The sequence below is a fragment of the Crocodylus siamensis genome, chromosome 8 (genome assembly GCF_052110815.1).
Source record: "Crocodylus siamensis isolate JL-2025a chromosome 8, ASM5211081v1, whole genome shotgun sequence".
Classification (NCBI taxonomy): domain Eukaryota; kingdom Metazoa; phylum Chordata; order Crocodylia; family Crocodylidae; genus Crocodylus; species Crocodylus siamensis.
The window spans coordinates 20258013-20280638 of NC_143402.1; the positions used below are offsets into that span (position 1 = coordinate 20258013).

General features: G+C 40.0%; 2 protein-coding genes across 19 annotated transcripts in view; one reads left to right on the forward strand and one right to left on the reverse strand.

Annotated features, from left to right (window-relative positions):
• The window catches only part of ZC3H12B (zinc finger CCCH-type containing 12B), a 108047-nt gene extending 90545 nt beyond the window's left edge, over positions 1–17502 (forward strand). For all 18 annotated transcript variants that reach the window (XM_090061790.1, XM_090061785.1, XM_090061795.1 and 15 more), the window contains 5 exons: positions 972–1724; positions 9299–9438; positions 10231–10465; positions 10551–10657; positions 11281–17502. In XM_090061790.1, the coding sequence (XP_089917916.1) occupies positions 1117–1724; positions 9299–9438; positions 10231–10465; positions 10551–10657; positions 11281–12704 (2514 nt within the window). In that variant the 5' untranslated portion in view covers positions 972–1116 and the 3' untranslated portion in view covers positions 12705–17502. The remainder of the gene's footprint in view (positions 1–971; positions 1725–9298; positions 9439–10230; positions 10466–10550; positions 10658–11280) is intronic.
• A 1878-nt stretch (positions 17503–19380) lies between these two features.
• LAS1L (LAS1 like ribosome biogenesis factor) overlaps positions 19381–22626 on the reverse strand; it is a 60054-nt gene continuing 56808 nt past the window's right edge. Inside the window, exon 13 of the mRNA XM_090061800.1 lies at positions 19381–20277. Within this exon, the coding sequence (XP_089917926.1) occupies positions 20187–20277 (91 nt within the window). The 3' untranslated portion in view covers positions 19381–20186. The remainder of the gene's footprint in view (positions 20278–22626) is intronic.

Below are 22626 nucleotides of genomic sequence, written 5' to 3' on the forward strand. Positions count from 1 at the left end.
CCACTTCTTTTGGAAGCTGGTTCCAGATCCTAGCCGCCCTGACCGTGAAGTAGCGCCTCCTGATATCTAGCCTAAACCTGCCCTCTGCCAGCTTATGACCGTTTTTCCTGGTCACTCCTGGCGGTGTTCGGGGGAACAGGGACTCCCCCAATGCCTGCTGATCCCCCCTGACTAGTTTATAACAGGCCACAAGATCCCTCCTCAGCCTTCTCTTGTGGAGGCTGAACAGGTTCAGGTCCCGTAGCCTCTCCTCATAGGGCCTGCCCTGTTGTCCCCTGATCATTCGGGTGGCCGCCTCTGGACCCTCTCCATGTTGTCCACATCCCTCTTGAAGTGCGGCGCCCAGAACTGGACACAGTACTCCAGCTGCGGCCTGACCAGTGCCGCATAGAGGGGGAGGATCACCTCCTTGGACCTGCTCGAGATGCATCTGTGGATGCATGCCAAGGTGCGGTTGGCCTTCCTGACTGCCTCCCCACACTGCCGGCCCATGTTCATCTTGGAGTCAACGATGACCCCCAGATCCCTTTCCGCCTCCGTACTGACAAGAGGGGAGTTCCCCAACCTGTAGGTATGGTGCTGGTTGTTCCTCCCGAGGTGCATCACCTTGCACTTGTCTGTGTTGAAACCCATCCTATTCTTGTCCGCCCATCCTTGTAACCTGTCTAGGTCTGATTGTAGCCTGTTGCATCCTTCCAGTGTGCCCACGTCCCCCCACATCTTAGTGGGACATGTACATGTCATCACTGAGTTTTTATCTTTATGCACTTGTTGGGGGGAGGGATGATATTAAATGCATTGTGATTTAAAGGGATAACAAATGTACACATTTATTCTGATCAATTTAAACAGAAATCGAAATGGAGACTTCTGTTGGTAAACTAATACTTGAGCCAGGCCTTGTGCAGAATTTGACAAAAAACCCACAAACTAATCGTATGCATTTGTTTTGTTCTGCTTTGTTTTTTAAGGACTGCAGGTTGGTTTTATATATACTGGAACATCAAGCAAGATAAGTTAACTTAAGCCTCGTGTAAACAATGCATTTGAGTATGAATCCCAGGTAGCCTTGGAAGTGAAAGTAGTTCTGTTATCTCTGGCTGGAAGCTAAACGTGATGACGGCCTGGTCTATGGTGCAGAAGTTAAAAATGGAGAAGAGGCGCTCCAGAGAAGACAGGACTGCAGAACAGGATACCGGTGACTGCAGTGCTGAGTCTGAGGAATGGACGAGCTCAGAAAGCGAGCCTGAGCAACCACGCGTCAGGGGCAGCAGCAACACTCAGTGGAGAGAGAAGGAGACTTCCACTAAACCACACAGGCAGCTCTGCCGCTCCCCATGTCTTGATCGCCCAAGTTTCTCACAGAGCAGTATCCTACAAGACTTGAAGCTGGAAGAAACCAAAACAAACCTGGATAAGGAATACCAAGCTAAAATGGATTTTGCTTTAAAGCTCGGGTATGCTGGAGATCAGATTCAGGCTGTGTTGAATAAGTTGGGAGCAGATGCTCTCATCAATGACATTTTGGCAGAGCTTGTGAGACTTGGCAACAAGAGTGAGTCGGAGGGTCAAGGCAGTGCTAGCAGCAGCACTGGTACTCTAGTGCCAAGAGGTCCTTGTCCGAAGGAGATTGCAAGTCCTGAACTGTCGCTTGAAGATGAAGTGGTCGATAACAGTGACAACTTAAGACCAATTGTCGTTGACGGAAGTAATGTGGCTATGAGGTAGGCTTCAGCATTAGTGTCTCTTAAAGAATCAAACATTCTTATTTCTAAAACTCAACTTCAGCTGTTATCTTTTAAAATATATTCAAATTAAAGGTAAATGGTTCTGTTTAAATTTAAGTCTCTTGAGACCAAAAATCAACATTTTAAATATATTGATATTCTTTCTTTTTTGCAATTCATTGTCCAAAAGTAAGCCCTGTGATATGTAGACAATTGAGGCTGTCAGTTATATTCATTTTAAAAGAAGCACAATAGCCATGACACATAACTAACTCACCATGTGATTTTTTTTCCACTGAGAGAGGATCTGTCTGATTTTGGTCTTGTTAAACTCTTAAAAACGACAAAGTTCCTTAGCCAATCTTATAGTTTGCTTTTTGAACTGAATAATTTCAGAAAATTCAGTTTTCTTATAGAGCGCCTTTGTAAGTCTTGTATTTTAAAATGTATTATAAAAATCTAAAGGTACGTTTTTGATAAAGGTTTTTCTGCATTTCAGTTGTTTGAAAGGATCCTCAGGATGAACTTACAAACATTCCCAAACATCACATCTTACCTACCACCTGTTTCCCTTCACACTTTCCTTTCTCACTATGGTGACATCTTCAAATTCAACTTGACTGCTATTAATAATGCAGAAGCTGGGAAAGAATACACCCCTGAGCTTCTTGCAACACATTTCATAAGTGATATTGTCATGTTAGTTTGAGAAAGGAGATGCTCAGCAACAAAACAATGCAATAAGCTGCTATATATATACAATTTTTTAAGGTGCACAAAAGAAACAGGGGTTTTTTCAGTTTTCACTCTCACTTAGAGCTGTTGTGCAGAACCCTTTGTGGTCTGTGATTCTACTGCTTGGATATTTGACACAGAATTTAATCTGTTCCATTAATGATATGACCAAGATAAAAAAAAGGGAAATTAATTATCACTGATGAACATTTTAACAGAAACATTTGGTGTTGTGCTTGTTCCACAATACAAAACTTCCTACTTTTTATGGGTGGTAGAAGTATCAGTTGTCTCATTGTTCTAGATATCTGGGGCCACTTTTCCAGTGTATTTATATATTAAGTACAACATTTTTACACAATAGGAAATACAGAGGGAAAAGTAAAAAATGGAATTTCTTATTGAAATATGTATTATATTCATTGTTACTTTTTTTTAAAGTTGCTTTTTTAAAGTATTTGAATATCCGGAATGATGCCAAAACTCAGAAGTGTTTTACTACAGGTAATAAGTCTGTTTTACTGTGCAGCTAAGAGGCTGAACTAATGCGTGATCTGAAGTTTTATGTAATTCCAGTTTCTGGATAGCAGAAATACCTGTGAAAGGATACATCATGGTATTTCCAAAAAACTGCTCCTGGAGGAAGAGACAGCCTTGACAGTATAACTGTCTAGATATATTTGAGCTCAGTTATTGGGATTCATTGACATTGGTGTTAGTACCTGTTTAAATATAAAACAGATTATACCTGTTCTGTTTTCTTTGCAAATTCGCACCAATTATGTGTGCAGTGTGGATCCAGTTAGGTGGCTTAAATCCATAGTACAGATAATGGGGAAATAGCTGTTGTAATTTTGAGAGAGGAAATTTGTGAATGTAATCAGAAAAATTCAAGTGAAGAGTTGTTAACATCTTATGTAATTAAAACCTACTTTCTCCAAATGTATGTTTAAAAATTAGATGGCAGTGAATTAATGACACCAAGTTTGACAGTCAAGAAATGACAGATTAGGAAATAAATACAGGAGAGGGAACAGGAATACTTATCTTTGATTATAAAACAGTATTGAAGATCTGGAACAAATTTATGGAGGGAGTAGGATGACAGAAAGGAGTTCTTCCTCTCCAGTTGCAGTGTGTTTTATGTGGAGTCATGTTGGCAGTTCCCAGATTGCAGTGCAAAGTGGATCGTGTTTGGGTTTCCCCAGGTTTCTGGATTTAACTGGTTGCCATATAGGTCTGGGAAGGAATTGTTTCTCCTGCTGCTGCTACAGGTATCAGTGTTTTTTGTGCGTGTTTGAGCAAGGCAAACCTCCCTTGCTTTCACAGAGGCGCTGGGTGTTGGTTGCAGCCAGGGTTGGGGATTTTGACTGGGATGTGCCAGTGATTCACCTGGTGGTTCCTGGCTAGAGAGTCTTGCTCTTCCACTCAGGGTCACACCAATTGCCACATTTGGGATCAGGAAGGAATTTTACTCCACAGTTAGGTTTGTCATGGATTGGGGGAGGGGGAAGGGGGGTTCTTTCCTCTGCAATGAAGAATGTGGTCCTCTTCCTTGGATTTCTGAAGTGTATTGTAACAGATTACTTCCTGTCTTTGCAGTGGCATGTTGGGGTCTTCTTGATGTTTCACGGCATGAGGATTTGGTGGTTGCACATTAGGGTTGTACGTGCAGTTTTGTTTGGAATAGGCTGGATGCACACTTGCTTAGAATGGTTTTAAAAAGGGATGATTCTGCCTTGATGAGGGGTTGGACTAGATCGGGGGTGGCTAACCTGCAGTCCCAGTGCCACAGGCAGCCTCTGTGTGGCAGGCAGTAGATCAGGGAGGGGACAGGTAGCACAACAGCAGATAGGGCATGAAGCAGAACAAAGCAGCAAATCGGGTAGGGAGCATAGGGCTGAGAGTGGAAGTAAGAGAAGCAGATTGGGCAGGGGAAGGAGATTGGGGTGCCATTTGGAAAAGGATATAAGGCTCATTTTGTGGCAGAGCTGCCAAAAAGGTTGGTCCTACTGGGCTAGATGCTCTCCTGAGGTCCCGTCCAGCTCTTCTTTTTTGTGACTCTGATTCCAAGTTCACGTTTCTAAATTCTCTCTAATTCAGCATTTTTTCACAGATTACACGTTGTAACTTTGGAGCGCATGTTGTTTGTTCATGCCAAAGATTGATATGAACCCAGTGGAAAAACTGATTCTAGCCTTGATACAGGGACCCTACAAAACTGCTTTGCCATAGATTTTGTATAAAAAGTCCACTTATTCTCTTTGTCTTCTTTTTCCCTCATACACTGTGCTCCTTGTAGGAGGCTGTTTGTACAGTGATATCTCGACCTTCCTTGATAGAATTTTAACCCTGCACCCAATAACATGCAGTCCCTGGGCTCACCTCCACATAATTTGCATACAGGATCCTGTACCTAACAAGTGCTTAGTATCGATGGGATAGATGAAATAAATCAAATTGTTTGAATATTTTGAAAGAATACAGTTTGAAATCTAAGAGGAAGTGTTATAAATACTGCTCCGGGCATTTGCACCTGGAAGTATAGGTATGTGTTTACTTATATGAAGCGTAGCCTGGATAGAAACCAAAATGGAAAACTGACCCAGGCTGTTGTATTTTTGGCTGAACAATACTCACTTGCTTTGTACACCATAAAATACGAATTTGGGAAGTGGACATAAAAACAGTATCATTAACAGCAAGCTTTATGTTTTGAATTGGGTACGTCTCTAATGAAGTTTCATATATGCAGAAAGGTTATTTGCTAGCTATGTAAGGCAATATTTCCTTGATACTCAGAAACTGAAGAAACTAGTAATGATAGCTGTGCAACAATCCGAGCAAATCCTAAAAGAACATCGATTCAATGACTGATTAAGTATTTTAGACTTTCGCTGCATGAGTGAGACTCACGCATTTGTTTGACTGTAAATAAAAGGTGCAGGTTGAATGGTTTACAGCTTTTAAAAGGCTGATGCAATTTGAAAACGTACTGCAATTGCTGACTTAGCATCCAAGTTGCCTTAACAGTTACAGTAGACCCCCAATTTATCTGATTCCGACTTACGCATCTCACGTTTATGCGATTTTTTTTTTTTTCCTTTTTATTAGGGTCCGGACTGGAAAATGTCCGAGATGCGTGTTATTTGCATATATGCAACTCTCGTGAGTGTTTGCGTATATATATGTACATATATACATGAACGCCTCACAAGATTTGCAGGCGGAATCACGCAGAGCTGTGCCACCACTGTGGTAGCAGCATCTCAAGATACATAGGCAAGATGCTAGATGCACCTCCTAAGGGTGATTCTGCTGAGAAAAGGGGAAAAAAAGCTGTGACTAAGGTATGTCTGGGATACGCAACCCCTCACTATTCTATTATTTCCTGTGGGGAACGTCTAATTCAACTTACACGAAATTCCCCCGGAGTGCAATACTTGCGTAAATTGTGGGTCTGCTGTACATACAGGTGCTATTTCTGATCTAGCACAGAATTTCACAGTAATCTAGAACAATAGTGTAGCAAAGAGATTGTATTCAGGTAGACAGCCACTACCTTTGCAGGTATAGCTGGTTAATATGACTTTTACTGTAAAATGCAGATTCACTGAAACCAAAACTTCCTTGTGGGAAGTTGCAAAAAGTAAGGAGTGTTTGGTTTTGTCTTTTATTGAACCACTGTATAGCTGGGAGAAATGGTAGACAAGCTTTCAGGCACGACATGCTCTTCCTCCAGTCTGGGGAAAGAAGTAGTTACAGCCTAATCTAAATACCAAATAAAATTATTTTTATGTGTAAATGAAAATAGTTACCTAAAGAAGTTGAACGGGGCTTGAAACTTGGAGCAAAGAGAAATTACTGGAAGTAGCTAAAAAAACAGATAAAGGGCCATTGTAATAGGTAACCTAAATAAGTAAAAGAATGAGACCATTCATAGGGGAAGAGGGTTGTTATTACCTGTCGAGTACAGAGATTAGCAGAGAGAGCAGGTAAATTTAGTTGAGCCAGGAAACCATTATCTGTATTCAGCCCGTGGTGTTTAGTATCTGGTAAAGTTACAAATTTTTGTTTCCAGGCCCATCTTCTGAAGGTATCTTATAGATTACCCTTGAGTACAAGGACTGAGAAATGGAGTGGTTCTGCTGTGAAAGATTTCTCCCACTGGTGCTCCTGTCTTTCATCATTTTTCTGAGAGTTCATTTTGCAGCATAGTGGTTGCTGTTTGCACCCACGTAGTTTCCATGAGGGTGTGTCATGCACTGGATGAGGCATATCACATTCTGTGATAGACGTGTAGGATCGATTCTAGGACTTTCAATGGCTTCGTTGCAGGGTGTGTTGATTGTGGAAGTATGTTGACAGGTTTTGTATTTACTGTTTACACAGGGGCATGTTCACATTGGGAATATTTATCAAGGTTTTGTCCTTTCCAAGTATAGGCTGTGTGATGATCCTTTTTATTAGGGGGTATGTAACCACCAGGGGTGTGTGGTCAGTGTTTTTTTTTTGTATGTTTTGGTATCGTAGTGGGTTTGTAGGGGGTATTGGGGTGGCTTGTTCCATGATGCAGTCTGTTTCTCTGCTGGAGTGCCCTAGCTGGGTAGAGACAGTTTTTAGATTTGAGGTGGTGCCACAAGTACTTTCAGCGATGATAGTGGCGTTTGAAAGCCTGGCTGTAAACAGCTCTTCTGGTGTGTGTGGAATGATTACTAGTTTTGTGAAGGTAAGTGCTGGTTGGTGGTTTTTCTTATTTATAATAGTTTCTAGGGTGCCCTTTTTTTATGTGGAATGTGGTATCTAGAGCACTGACATTTGCGGAGAGGATTCCAGAGAGAATTTGATGGAATTTGGTGGTAGCTGAAGCTGGGGTAGAAGTCCAGGCGTTTAGCTGCGTTTAGTTCAGATGCTGAAAATATAATCTATGTATTGCAAATATAGTGCAGATTTAATGGTGCAGTTTTCTAAAATCTCCACTTCAGGGTGGCTTGTGAAGTTGGTATATTGGGTAGGCCATCTTTGTGCCTGTCGTTGTACCCATAGTTTGAAGTGTAAGTTGTTGAAAGTAAGGTTGTGGATAAGAATGAAATGGATGATTTATGTGACAGATTCTGGTTGTAATCATGTAGTCCATGTTCTTGAAGATATTTTGGGCAGGCAGCAATGGCGCAGGATGTTGGTGTACGAGAGAATGTACATTATGGACTAGTGTCATCCACGGTTGCAAGTATGGTCTTCTCAGGGAGGTGATAAATATTCTGGGTCTTGTTGAGGAAGTCTGTTGTATGTTGCTGAAGACTTGTTTTTTGAGTGACAGGTGCTTTGAGGTTGGTTTATCTGAACCCTCTTAGTCCTTCAGTGAGAGTGCCATTTTGGTATCATAGGTTTGCCACAGTTACCTTGTTTGTGCATCTCATAGAGCATGTTAAATATTCCTGGGGTAGGAAAGTGAGGGGTGAATTTATTTATTTATGTATTTATTTATTTTTGAAACTAGTATAGAAAAGATTTGATGATGGTTTTGAATTTGAGGAGCAATATTGGTGTAGGGTCCTCCCTTAGTGGGAACTTCTAAGTTTTAACAAAATGTCACAAAGGTTTCTTGGGTTCAGAGTGAGGACTTGGACTTGAACTTGGATCTCCTACATAACAATGCACACAGGTTCACTTTTCATAAGTGTAAAATGTAAAACTTCAGATTTGTTTTGATATGGAATGAATTTTTTCTTTTTTGCCTTTTATAACATTTTGAAATATTTACTATATTTACAGGCATTTGAGTTCATGACCTTTTGAATAGCTGAACTGCTGTATGGGTTCATAGGCAGTACTAATTACAACCTTTTTATTTGAAAAAAATATAGTCAGTCTTCACTCTAACCAAGTACCTAATAAGAATTCTGTGCTTGTGAATCATTTGCACATCCAGTAGGCAAAAAAAAAATCTCTGAATACCTTTAAAAATGCAAATATTAATAAATATAACTGAAGAAACTACTTTTCTGGCATGCAGAATTGCATGATTGAGTTCAAGATTTTCAAATTTAACTAAAATATTAGGGACTCAATTGCTGTAAATTTGTGCAGTCATAATTATCTTTCCACATTATCTGGTCTCTCTTCTACATAAAGCACACTTTAAAAGTGTTGATTTGTTTGGTGTAAAAACCTGTTTCATATATCAAGATTATTATTTATGAAGTGCAAATGATGCACTCGTACCTAGTGGCATAATACATTGGAAGATTCATGTTTGAGAACTTGATCAGTCATGTGTTGATATCAGTTTTGGACAGCACTTAAATATATGGTTTCAAGTTGAATACATTCTTAATTGACACTTACTTTAATGGAATTTAAGTGTGTTGCTGTGTTAAATAGGGCTGTCCTGATGTTGAAAGGCTTAGGACATTTTCCTAAAATGTTTTTAAGCCTTTATTCTACAGTTCACGCCATTGTCATAACAGCAGTACCTCTTTGTGTGCAGTGAATTGCATGATGGAAGTCTTCAATAGTTTCCATCAAAACGCACATTTCCCTAAACTTATGATGCCATTTTAAATAATGAGCCGTGTTTGCAAAATGTCTTAAATGTTTTATCTAAATTTGTCTGCTATTAAGTGAGACTTGGTTTCCAAAGAGAGAAGTAGCTTTGAATTCTGTCTTGAGATTTCAGTCTATGAAAAGAACCTTTTCATTTCTAAAATTTTCTAAAATTTTATTTTTTGTGAGCATGTATTTATAAAACACTTAAACTGAGAAGATGTGCTTCATTAGCTCTGAAAACTGCTGTAAACTATTCTGTAATGGGTTGGTTGTTGTTTTTTTTTCAGCCATGGGAACAAAGAAGGATTTTCCTGTCGAGGGATTCAGCTAGCTGTTGACTGGTTCCTGGAGAAAGGACACAAAGATATCACTGTATTTGTACCCGCATGGAGAAAAGAGCAATCTCGACCTGATGCACCAATTACAGGTATCATTTCCAGACTTATTTAACCCCTCGTCATGACATGAGTTAATCATTTACTGCAGCAAAATACTGTATTTACTTGGTTAAAAAAACCCAAGGGTATGACATTATCATCTTAAGCTCAGAGCAACAGTAACTTTGATGCAGTATAAGTTTAGTTAAATAGTATTTTACCTTTCATTACAAAAAATATTTGAAAGCACTTCCCACAATGTGTGTCAGCCTGAAAGGCCACTTGTTGAGCATTAATGTTTCCTCCCAGTGCCAAGCATTTTAGAAAAAAAAGAACAGATTCTTGGCCTTGTTCCAGCAGGTTTCTGCCAGTCCAGCAGCCAAGGATTTCTCCAACTGCAGGGAATCTTTGCATAACATGAAGTCAGCATGGAGTTTAGCCCAGAAAATTTGCATATGTTCCTGTAGTCTCAAATAGCAGGAAGAACATTATTATAATCACAACTGAATTTTAACAATAAATGCTTCAGAGAGAGGTATAAAAATTAACATATCTAGACAAGCACACAGTGCATGCAATACAGAGGGGTGAGAGAGTGGTTGTGAAAGACTAATTACTGAATATTTGTAAAGTGCTTAGAAAACCTCGGGTGAAAAATGCCATATTAGTCTGTACGGATATACCTCTGGTCCCCATTATCACTGTATCTGAAGGAAAGCAGTTGTTCTCATTGCAGTCACATTTTCATCACAAAGGTTTTGTGTGGGGAAAGAAAAAATGTTAGTGAAAACTGAATGACTTCTTAACACAGCTATTTAAAACCCTTTACATTTGTATTGCAGATCAAGAAATTTTACGTAAATTGGAGAAAGAAAAAATTCTTGTCTTTACCCCATCTCGGAGAGTTCAGGGAAGAAGGGTGGTCTGCTATGATGATCGGTTCATTGTAAAACTAGCTTATGACTCGGATGGTATCATTGTGTCCAATGACAATTATCGGGACCTTCAGAATGAGAAGCCAGAGTGGAAAAAATTCATAGAGGAACGGCTGCTAATGTATTCCTTTGTGAATGACAAGTACGTTTTTTCCTTATAAGCATGGCATCTTATAATAAAAGCTCACAATGGAAAGTAGAATGTACATGTCTTTCTCTTGTTTCAGATTTATGCCCCCAGATGATCCTTTGGGACGTCATGGTCCAAGCCTTGAAAATTTCTTAAGAAAAAGGCCTGTTATTCCTGAACATAAGAAACAACCATGTCCATATGGTAGGTTTGCAATAGTCAGATTGTTATGAACAAAAAGAACCTGAGTAAACAATTTTAGTATCTTGTCATTAGACTTTATAAAGCCAAAACTGGCATGTTTTCTGGTTAGCATCCAGATTCCATGCTTGTTTTTATTCCTAGTTTAACACCTATATACCTTTTTAAAAACAAAAACTGGAAGTGAATTAGGGATAAGCAAATACTTTAAAACATTCAGATGTTTGGCTTTTCTGTGGGTTCAAATTCCTCATGGATATTGGCCCACAGAAAAGTTACAATTTTTAGTTTCCTCTTGAGGAGGAAGGCTTGTGCTCTGTAAGCTCTGATACAGATTTTATTTATTTATTTTTGCTGCCTTGTATACTACTGAACATATTACTAGAGCAACAGGAAAAACACTGTCATTTATAGCTGAGATGTGCTGACATAGCTGTGTGTAGGAGGCCTACCCAGTGACCGCCATAGAGTTAAAAAGGAGTTGTGTAGGTTCTTTTTTCATAAGCATTTGATTTGACCTAAAAATAGTTGAGGATTATACAATATTGAACACTTGAACCTTTCTTTAGGCCATGTAATGCAGTTTCTTGTGTAGTCAGCTGTTTTGGGGTATATCTCCTCTGCAGGCAAAAAATGCACCTATGGACACAAATGTAAATACTACCATCCAGAACGGGCAAATCAGCCCCAAAGGTCAGTGGCAGATGAGCTTCGAATAAGTGCCAAACTGTCTGCTGTGAAAACCATGAGTGAGGGAGCTTTGGCCAAATGTGGCATGGGGTCATCCACATCCAAAGGAGAAATCAGTTGTGAAGTGAAACGCATTGCACCAAAACGCCAGTCGGATCCGAGCATTAGATCGGTGGCTGTGGAACCTGAGGAAAAGCTCTCAGTAGCTCGAAAGTCTGAAGCCAGCTCCGTTCCTTCTCTTGTTTCTGCATTAAGTGTACCAACAATTCCTCCGTCAAAAAGCCATGCTGCCGGTGCGCTTAATACTCGTTCTGCAAGCAGCCCTGTGCCAGGTTCATCACAATTCACTCATCAGAAGTCTTCGCTAGAGCATATGTCCAGTGTACAGTATCCTCCTATACTGGTCACCAATAGCCATGGTGCTTCTGTTAACTATACAGACCAGTATCCCAAATATGAGTCTTTGGGCGACCATGGCTATTATTCCATGCTCAGTGATTTCTCCAACTTGAGCATAAGCAGTATGCATAACACTGACTACTATGGGGTAGATACAGACCAAGGGATGTATGCTAGAAACTCAAGCCTCTGTCCTGACAGTCGTTTAAGCCATACAAGTAATGATTCTTATTCCTCTTACAATGACTTGTATCTGGGAGTAGCAGATACCAGTCCAGAAGACAACATGAAGGTCCATAGGCTTTCATCACAAAATCGTCTTCAGCCTTTTACCCATGGTTACCATGAAGCCTTAACTAGAGTTCAGAGTTATGGAACCGAAGAACCCAAACTACCATCTCGCAAACAGTCTGTTTCCCACTTGGGACTACACGTCCAGCATCCAGTTGTTGGAGCACGGTCCAGTTGTCCAGGAGACTACCCTGTGCCTCAGAATATGCATCCATCAGCCACTGCACAGCCAAGCCGTGCCTTGGTTATGACAAGAATGGACAGTATTTCTGACTCGCGGCTTTATGAAAGTAACCCTACGCGCCAGAGGCGACCGCCCCTCTGTCGAGAGCAGCATGCTAGTTGGGATCCATTACCATGTGCAACAGATGCTTATTCTTACCAGTCTTATTCACTGAGTAATAACCTTATGCAACCATGTTATGAACCAGTAATGGTAAGAAGCATGCCTGAAAAGATGGAGCAACTATGGAGGCATCCTTGGGTTGGGGTATGTGGTGAGCCACGGGAACAGCATATCATCCCAGAACATCAGTATCAGACGTACAAGAATCTCTGCAATATTTTCCCTGCAAACATAGTTCTCTCAGTAATGGAGAAAAACCCTCACATGACAGACGCACAGCAGCTGGCAGCCATGATTGTTGCCAAACTCAGAGCTGGGCGTTAAAGCATTAAAAACCCTTGTGGGACCTAAGAAGATAATGTTGAACCTGCCAGGGACATGATCTGGAGGAAAATGTGAATCGAGGCACTGGGTAAATAAATTGTAAATATTTTCTAATTCTGTGATATACAATTCTGTACATTGTTGTACCAGTCATTCAGTATATTCTAAGGCACCTATAGAAGAGCAGATTGTATTGTAAATATAATGAATATTTTAGGATTTTAAATATAGGGATTTTTAAAAGTATTTTACAGGAAGTGCATACCTTATTGCATGGATATACTACTTAACTAAGAACTACAATGTCACATTTTTAGTGTCTCAAAGCTGTTCATACAAAATTATTGTTAGCAATTATATTGCATGTATGGATGTATAGTTTCAGTTTGATAAATATATAATTGACCTTTCAAAATAAGCTCTATACATTCCTGGATCATCTCTTAAGATTTTGGCTGACCTTTGACACTGCAGTTCTTAGTGTCAAATAATTCTGAAAAATGCTTGCCAACAATTTAAATAATCCACAATTTGTAAAAAACAAAACAAACCCCCCCCCCAAAACTAATTTATCCCCTTACACATCAACACAGTTGATATTTCTTAGCTTTTAGATCTGTCTGATGAGGACTCAGTTCTACACAGCTCTAAGCTCCAGCACCCCAAAGCAGGACTGAGCCCTATTTAGTAAATTAAAAACACATTAAAGTGTAGCTTCCCTCTTCACAATTACAGATGAATTGTATTTTAAATGACCAGCATCCTGGATGGCTATAAATAAAAGTGAAATGTATATGGACTGCCATTCTCCTTATGAACTATGCATTACTTAACCTCAAGTGCAGGGGAAGGTAATGGATGGCAATGTGGGAATGTGCTGTTTAGCAGAAACTACAACACATTTTGCGGTCAGGGCTGGTACTGGGAAGGTTAAAATAACACTCCAAAAAGACGGATACATTTTTCAAAGGGGAAGGAGGCCAATTCTGAACAGGGATGCTACAGTTTTGGCTTACTGTAACCTGGCCTAATTTTGCACTTCAGATCCACGCAAAGGTGTGCATTTGCCTCTTGAAGGCTTTTAGAGCTCTTATTTTGACAGGCAAGAAGAAAAAGTTTGTGGCATTGTTTGCGCAACTAGTATTTTGCTCAGGGGTGGGAACCTTTGTAGCTAAATGTCTCCAGAAGAGGCGTTTATTGGTTTTTTTAAGCTGCACTGACTGGACGCCCTTTTTGAATCCAATGTATATTTCAGCATTTTGAACCATTTCTAACTCGATATGTCTCGAGCTAGGACTTGTTGACTTCTACTGTAGTTTTTTTCATGAAAGTTGAGAAGGCCTGGTTTATGGCCTTTTGTTTCTTCATGAGAAGGTGTGACACTGCCTAAATGTTTCTTACTGTGAAACACACAGAACGTGAGGCTGCAGTCAGGGTTGTTTCTGGCGTTTTGATAATGGCTTGCATGCTGCTTTTTGGTTGTTTGTCTGAGGAACAAAATTATATCACTTCTTTCACTTGTGTTACTGTAGTAGTTGCATCTTGTGGGCTATTTATCATGTGCAAAATGTGTTCATGTCAGACAATAAAACGGTTGCAGGTGCAAACAACAAATGTACTAGTATGTTTGATATTCACATCATTTCACACATGATAAATATACTAGTGTTCACACAGGTACCTCTCAGATTACTTACATATTAAATAATGACCATGTCATTATGTATTTAAATGAGTTCACTTGAAGATTATGTTGTCTTCATATCTAGAGTCTCCATATCTAGAGTGTTTAAAAATAACTAAGTTTTAATTAGTTACATCATTGCTGTTAATAAAAAAAACCAAAAAACTAATCTTTAGAAACAACGCATAATTTAAAATATTTTTAATTTTTGACCAACTTTCAGAGCAATTTTTATTAACCAGCATTTTATATTTTTACTTTCCAATTAGTTTGTATTATCTTCTCTTGTATGGGAAAAGCAGCTGAGAGCAATGCCTCAAATAACCAGAAATGACCTTTTGTTTGTTGATACAAATTGTATCTCTTTTTCTTGATTGTATAAAAAACTGTACAAAAACCATCTCTAGATTAACTTCAATATTGCATTTTCACCACAACGTTTGTGACACTGTGTGTCACAGGGAAGTAGCCCATGGGTAATTATGGATCTTTTTATTTAAAATGGGCACTTGTAGTTTATAGACAAACAAGGACAACTTTTCAAAAACCACTTTATTACAGCGTGCACAGATATTGTGTGTACACTTAAAAGCATTATATTATATAAAGTTATCTTTAGTCTATTTATTAAACAGATGCATTATTGCAGTGGAATTTTATGTAAAAATTGGTGTTAATGAATCAGCTGCATGTGTTTATAAATATAGCGATAATATAATTGCTGTAGAACCTGTTTTGTCCTTCACAGGTAAATCATAAACATGATTTAGGTTTAAAAGAGGCTTTTGTGCACTCACCTTTTCCATCTTGCATGGAATTAAATATCTGTATGTAGAAAAGTGTTCCTTTTTTCTCTAACTATACAAACTCTTGCAAAGGGTTTGGTAGATGTCTTTCAGTGTGTACTTTATTTGTAACACTGAGCAGAGGTTACTGCATGAGGTTTGGGATGGTTGACGGAGATGCTCTATTTCATAGAAACTGTCCAGTCATTCTTTTTCTGACTTTATCATCTTGACAGTAAATTCAATAGCCTTTAGAAAAGGATGGGAGTAATACAACATACCCTTTCTCTAAGGCACTCCTCTCAAGCCGAGTTTTTTCCAAGATAAGCCAAGGACATTTATAGTGTTTGGCAGGACAGAAAGGATGATGAAGCCTTGCAGAAATGGTCTGTTGAATTTCTACTTAAACTTTTAAAAAAGTGGCTTCATGTCTCTTGTTCAGCCAATTTACCTTGGATCATTCTGCCATCCATGTCTCTGTTTTAAGATATCTTTACAAGTCAATTCAAAATACTGACATTCATTAACTTTCAGCACTTAAGCTTAGATTTCTTCTAACATAGAAGAATTGATCTTAAGAAACACATGGTGAGCATAATTGTCTGTACTGTAAATATAAGACTTTGTAGAAATGCTCTTTTTGAGAGCACACTATTTAAATATTTTTAAAAGATTAACAAAACAGTTCCAGAATCTATATTTTAATAAAACCCATGAGACTAACAGAGTCCAAGATAAGGAACTGCAGAAAAGAGGGGAGGGGAATGAAAGCCTTACCTACTGATGTCAATGGAAGTTAAGTCATTGACTCTGGTGGGGCCAGGACTTCAGCCCAGGGCCCCCAGTTTGCTGATCTTTATCTTCCTCAACTATTTTATGTAATCTGTCATGGAAGAGCACATAACCTTCAGCTGTAGGCAAGTGTTATGATTTGAAACAAACCAAATATATTTCTGGGATGTTATCCTAAATTATTTATGCTTTTGTAAATAGCACATGTTGTATTAGTTTGTGGATAGAGGTTGCTTGACTGCTGTAAGTCCTGTTGGTCTATTGAGCTACAGTAGTTTGCTTTATTCATTTGTAGAATTAAACGTTACTGTTTAATTGTTGTAAAATTTTATAAAATCTCTTTGGGTTTTTTGGTTGACCCAAATATAATGTAAGTCTCAATGACAAAAGAGTGACAATGGATGTTAAACCAGTATGTGGTGTTTTGTAAATCACTGTAATAAGTGTGCAGTGCTCTACCTGATGCTGCATGTAATGCATTCACTAGCATGGGTGTACGTGCTTAGCTTTTTGTAAAATTGTTTAATTTAACTGTTTTTAAAACAGAAGGTCTCTGCAAGAGGTCAGAAGAACAAACAAACTAAAGCAAACTCATTAAAATCACCAAAGTTTCTCTAACGTTTTTTAAAGCCAGTTTGCCTCTGAAACTGTGAACCTTTGCCTTTTTGGAGTTCTTCAGCGATTTAAAAATCCAAATAGTCACAGCGTAAAAGAAACTGCCTACAGGAGCCTATTCTTACAAGGTTACTAAAATGGAATAAACAGGCATGGAGCAGATGGTAACACTTATGCTGGTGTCTACCTCTTGCTGCCATAACACTGTCATGACAGGCTGTGACTCGCTCTTACTTTACAAAATCCGGATAAACAGGAGTAGATCAGTAAAGCATTTCTCATTTCTCACGGGGACCACAGTGGTTTTAGTGAGAATCTCGTTCTCCAGGATTCAAGTATCCCGCCCCCCCCCCCGTTTTGATATGCCAAAATGACTACCTGAAGCGCGAGTGCTGCAGCCTTACTACCTGTTCTCATTTTTCAGAACATTACGTGTCTCACCTTTTGCGCTTGAAACTTTCACCACGTGACAACATCTCTTGTATAGGGCTTCTTCTTGTCAAGACTGGTGTGTGTATGCCTGTGTTCATACAAAGCCCCACAATACTTCAAGACAAAAGAAAGTTAAGTGCACTATCAGTCACTTAGACATCTTGCTAAGCTCTCCCTCTTGATTTAGTTAGCCTCAAAGGAAGTAGGCTTATAACCTGTAACTGAGCCCTGCTGTAGTGCATTGGGTGCAAAGATAACCCAGGGGTAGGAAAGGGGAAGCCCCATGCTGCTGTTGATGTACTTAGAGACATTAATTGTATTCAAAGGAACATGTGAAAGATTATTATAGGGGTTTTTTGTTTTTTTTTATAATGACCGATTCTCCTTTCCCCCAGTTATGTACAACAGGTTTGCACAGGTGTTTGTATGTTCTGGACATTTAATGTTATGCTTTAAATATGGATGTACTCAATAAAGTTATGAAGTTTCACTGCATTGTTTCTAGCTCGTTACTTCAAAGAACACTGTCCAAACAAAATCTTAAAAATACTTGGGGTTTATTTCCAAGTGTCCAGCCCCTACAAGCACATAGAATGTCTTGTACCAATGTTACTTATTTAGTTCAATGGACTATGGTGTAAAGGCACTTATTTGCGTAAGTGTACAAAGACTCTCCAAAAGGATCTGTATTTCTTCAAGATTTAACTATTTTATGGGGCTGAAATTCACTATTCTTCTAAATTCTGATGTCAGTTGTTTGTTTAAAAAAAGGAGATTCCTCCTGGTATTTCAACAGCATGATTAGCTTTAGGAGAAATGCAGTACCTCCATAAGCTAATTGCTTTGTGTGTAACATTAAGACATTCCTTCAAATAAAAAGAAACACACAGCTAATATTTAGCCCTGCCAGATGGTAGAACTTATGTCAGTGAATGGAATCTCCCCAAATGGAGGCAGAAAACTGTAGAATTTGCAAAATGTAGTACACGAGGAGTTAAAAAAACAAATTCATACTAAGCTGCAAAAACCTTAATGTTTTATAAAATGCTTTGCAAACCAGTGTGGCGTCACTGTTTGCTATGGCAGAGTCAGTGTTAATGTTAGAATTTTTTTAATAACTCACATAATCGTAAATTAAACCATCCATTAAGAATAATCTCTAAACACAGTGAAACTTTGCTGCCCCAGAGACTGTGCTTCTATTAAAAAAATAATAAAACCAGTGGCACCTCTGTCAGTCTAGCATAGAAACTTAGTTTAACACAGTTCAGGGTTGTGTCCATAAAGGTAGGTACCACAACAGGCACACACGTACACAAAGTATTCTGCCAGTAGTTCACATCATGCTGACTCAGATTGCAAATGAGTTATTTGACAGCTTTAATTAACCCATTAATTGATATACTAATAGATTGTGAAGCCAGACTGGGTTTGTCAGGGAGCCAGAGATGTATCTCAGGGATACATTGCTGATTCAGCGCTGCAATAAGGAAAACTAGTTTCTCCTCCTTTCAATGGGCCGGTCATGTGAGCTACTTCCCATTTCTATTTTATATTTAGAACTGGGGTTTTTAATCCTATTTCCATTGTTCCTCAATTTAGAAAGGAAATGAAGTGATAAGGATTTGTTCTTCATAAACACCTGCATGTCCAGCCTGTTTTCTGGCCTGTTTTCCCATCTGCTTTTAGCATTGGGGAATTTAGTCCCTAATTCACATTGGCTGACGCCCCTGTTTTTAGTGAAATAACGTCAAGGCTGCACGCAGCCTTATAAAGTTCTCTGCCGTCTGGCTGAGGCAATAGGCACCGCACCATCACAGGACAGGGGCGTGCGAGAAAAGTGCAGGGCAGAGAACTAAATAAACCCTTGTCATCCAAAGATACGTGAAAGGATCCTGTTCTGAAATGGACTTAAATCTTAGGAGATTAGCTCTCTATTTGAAAGTTACTTACCCAACCTGCTGTTAATGTTCCTATACTATACACACCTGTTTCTATAAAACAGGTAACCTGGAATGTGAATGAGAAGGACGGCTTTAAGACAAAGCTTTGCTTCAAAAGTGCTAGCTGCACTTGTGCATTAGTCTTAACAAATCCATATGCTCAAACTCCTAATAAGTGCTTGCGTTACACAATATAAATCCCTATTTTTGCATGAGGTTATCGTAAAAGCCAGCCAGTGCTTTCTAGTAGATAACTTTTTTTTCCTCATTTGAAAACACGAAGTACAAATCCAGGCAGAGGCCAAATTTCAGTCAGTGAGGCATCAGATACATTATTGCATGAATTGTACAAGCCTGGTGCCTTCACTGAAGATCACGGCACAGACTTCCACTGACCCCACACCAGAAGCATGACTGGACCCTGGTAAGCAGAAAACTTTAATTAAAAGCAGTAAGCTAAACCCCTCTGCACTGCCTTACATAGCAGGTTCTTTTGGGACTATCATTCCACAGTTACCATGAGAAAAAAGGAAATTTCTGGGATTTTTATGCAGATGCCCAACCAGAATTAGGAGAGTTGACCATAGGGCACTGGCAGATGCATGCTGGGATTTCATAGATATTAGGGCTGGAAGGGACCTTGGAAGATCATTGACTTCAGCCCCCTGCCCCAGGATGAGTGCCTTAAATTTACCCTTTATATTGAGTCCGACTTAATATAAATTTGCTTTTTCTGAGAAGAAATACAGACCAATACATTACTAAGTAAGTGATATGATAAACCAGAGCATAAGTTTCACTTAAAAAGAAAAATCTCAAGTTTGTACTGGTATCTTTTTTTCTTAAGCCTCCTTGCATACAAAAGGGAAAAAACAAGTTCCAGGGAAAGGATTTGCTTTTAACTGGGTGACAGTTTATTTGGGGGTGGGGAGGAAGAGTGGGGGGAAAAAAGTGAAGGGTTTCACTGTGTATTGGCACTAAGCAATGTCGTAAATTTATTCCACAAAAATCCGAGCAAAAAAATTAATCTTTCTGGTTAAACATACTGGAGTTACTAGGCTTGTAACGACTTAGAAAAGTAGCTATACATGGACAAGAGCAGTCTTATGAATTCTCCCCTCAGGAATTTGTTTTCCACCAAAATTGACTGCAGCCCCTGGCTGAGGGCGCTATTTGGTTCTTGTTTGCCACTTATCTTGCCTGACGCTGGAAGCAAGGAGGGACTGTTGGGCTAGAAGAGCTGAAGGCCGCTTTTTATTCTATGGAGATCACTCTGGGTCCATAATAATCCTTCGGTCACTGGTGTATTCAGTTCTGAGGAGCTGCAGAAAGAAAAGCCAAGCAATTAATAAGCACTGTTGATTTTTTTTTTAAAGTAAATAAGAACAACGTGACTTTGAAAGCATCTCTAACTTTGTTAATGAGCCCAAGAGAAATCAGGCTTGAGGTACCATGTGGCAAAGCACCCATTTCTTTTTTTAACTGGGAAGATAGAGCAGGTCAAGTGTCAGTCATTTCTCAGTCCCAGTTCAGCTCTCACGTTGCTTTTTCCCTGGTCCAGGGTACAAGAATGCTTTGTTTAAGGAAGTTGTTTTGTGCTGGGCCACTTGAAATATAGAAGCAGCTCATTTCCTGGGAACAAGCATGGAGAATGCTTTTTGTTGCAAAAATCATCCTGTGGTCAGGTTCAACCCTGTTAAAAATGTCTGGGGAAAACAGCTGGGGGGCATGAGCAAACCACATTTTTCCCCACCCAGTTACAACATGGAAGTAGCGCTAGAAAGCATTAAGACACTGCTGTGTTGTAAGCAGATTGTTTAATGCTTGGCTTTTGTTTGTTGTTCAGGAGTGGTGAAAATAACCCCAGTTTAAGTTCAACAGGAAAGAACAGTAATAGATCACTGCAAATCTGGTCCTTGGAGAGGGAAGGAAAACCTGTTGTGTCATTTGCAGGCATTTTCCGTTCTCTTTGTGCTTGAGGATCATTCAACTGTAGTGCCAGCCCATTGTTCTCCCGAGTAAGTGTCTGTTCTTTGCCTGCTCACTCTGTGAGCCCAACGCGGAGGTACAAACAGCCGTATTTCTTACCCGGCACCCAGGGGCAGTGGAATCCAAACATCAATCAAGATTATTAAAAGATGAACCCAGTTTCTGGAAAGCCAAGCACCATTTGGCATACTCTCCAAGGCTATGCTACACCAGCACAGACTGTACTCTTCTAGCTGGGGTCTTGCCCACACAGCTACTGTCCTCTGCTTTCTTGCAAAGCAGTGAAAGCAACAGAAATGTGGGCACTCAGAAAGCTGCCCCAGTTGTGTGCAGAGAGAGTCCTCCGCCTCTGCGGGGAATCAGCGCTCAAATGCAGCATTCCCAGAGCGCTGGGCCCCAGATGGGGATGTTCACGGCCAGCCCCAAGTCTGTGTCAAGCGGAAGATAAGGGGGCTACGGACAGCAGCTCAAGAGAAACAACTGCTCATCAAATGCCTTTTGCTAAGAACATTGGGGCACATGCCCGAGGCTCTCGTTTCCTGCTTCAGACCAAGCAGTTGCCTTTGATAGGGGCAGTTCCTACGCTTGTCCCCATTGCTTTATTCTGACTGACTGGGTCACATTCACTTCTCTAAGGGCACGGAGGTGTTCAACTGCAGCTGGAGTTTCCTTTTCCTAGAGCCCCTGGTCCCAGGTGTGTGCGCACACGTGGAGGGCAACAGAATCACCGCCAGAACGTGGCAGCACACAGGTTTGTGATTACTTGCTCAAACGTCCCACTACCAAGCAGAAATGGCCGTGTATGCCAGCTAGGAAACAAATGGTTTAATGAAGCAATTTAATGCTTTGCTGTACAGGCCCGTAAAGAAAACCAGGACAAAGTGCTGCAGCCATGTTATCCGCACACAGCTCCCTCCAGATTGCAGCCATTGAGTCGAGATTTCCCTTGTAACAACTAGGCATGAGGCCTTTTGCAGTACTCATTAACAGATTACAGGCACTGCTTGCCAGCCTATCTGTGTTTTACACGACTCAGGTTAATATCAAACCTATTCCCATTTGCAGAAACCCAGAGCGCCAAGGCTACAGGCACTGTAACTGAATCCTTTCATAAAAAGGAACTGCTCCTTCAGAGAGCAGAACAGATATCTGATAATCAGGCGAGCCCCAAACTGGATGATGCACTGAAGAGCACAATCCTGCACTTCAAAGGCAACAAATAGAAACAATTTTGTGGTTTTGGAGTCTTGAGAACCTTAAGCAATTAAAAAAAAGAAAAGTAATTTTTGAAAAATCAGGTGGCGCTTTGAAAGCATCACCCATTGTAACAGGATATTGCGGGCCCTTTCGACCTTGTACCTCAGGCTGGCACTTGATCAGAATAGGATCATTTCTGGTCACAGAGCAGCTCTTGCCACTGGGAGGTTGCATGAATACAGACACGTTCTCAAAGTTTAAAGGCCTTTTGAGCAGCCTGTCAGACCGCACGCTGTAAGGAGCCTTCGCAAGAACAAGCCAGGCAAATCACAGGAAAGCACAACGCAACGACTAAAGGACCTTAACGAGTGTGTTTTCCTGCACAACGGAGAAAATCCAATTTGCAGCAATGCCGCTCCACTAAATCACCCCCTGTCCTCACTCATGAGTTAAGAGCTACTGTCATTACCAACCCGGTGTGAAAA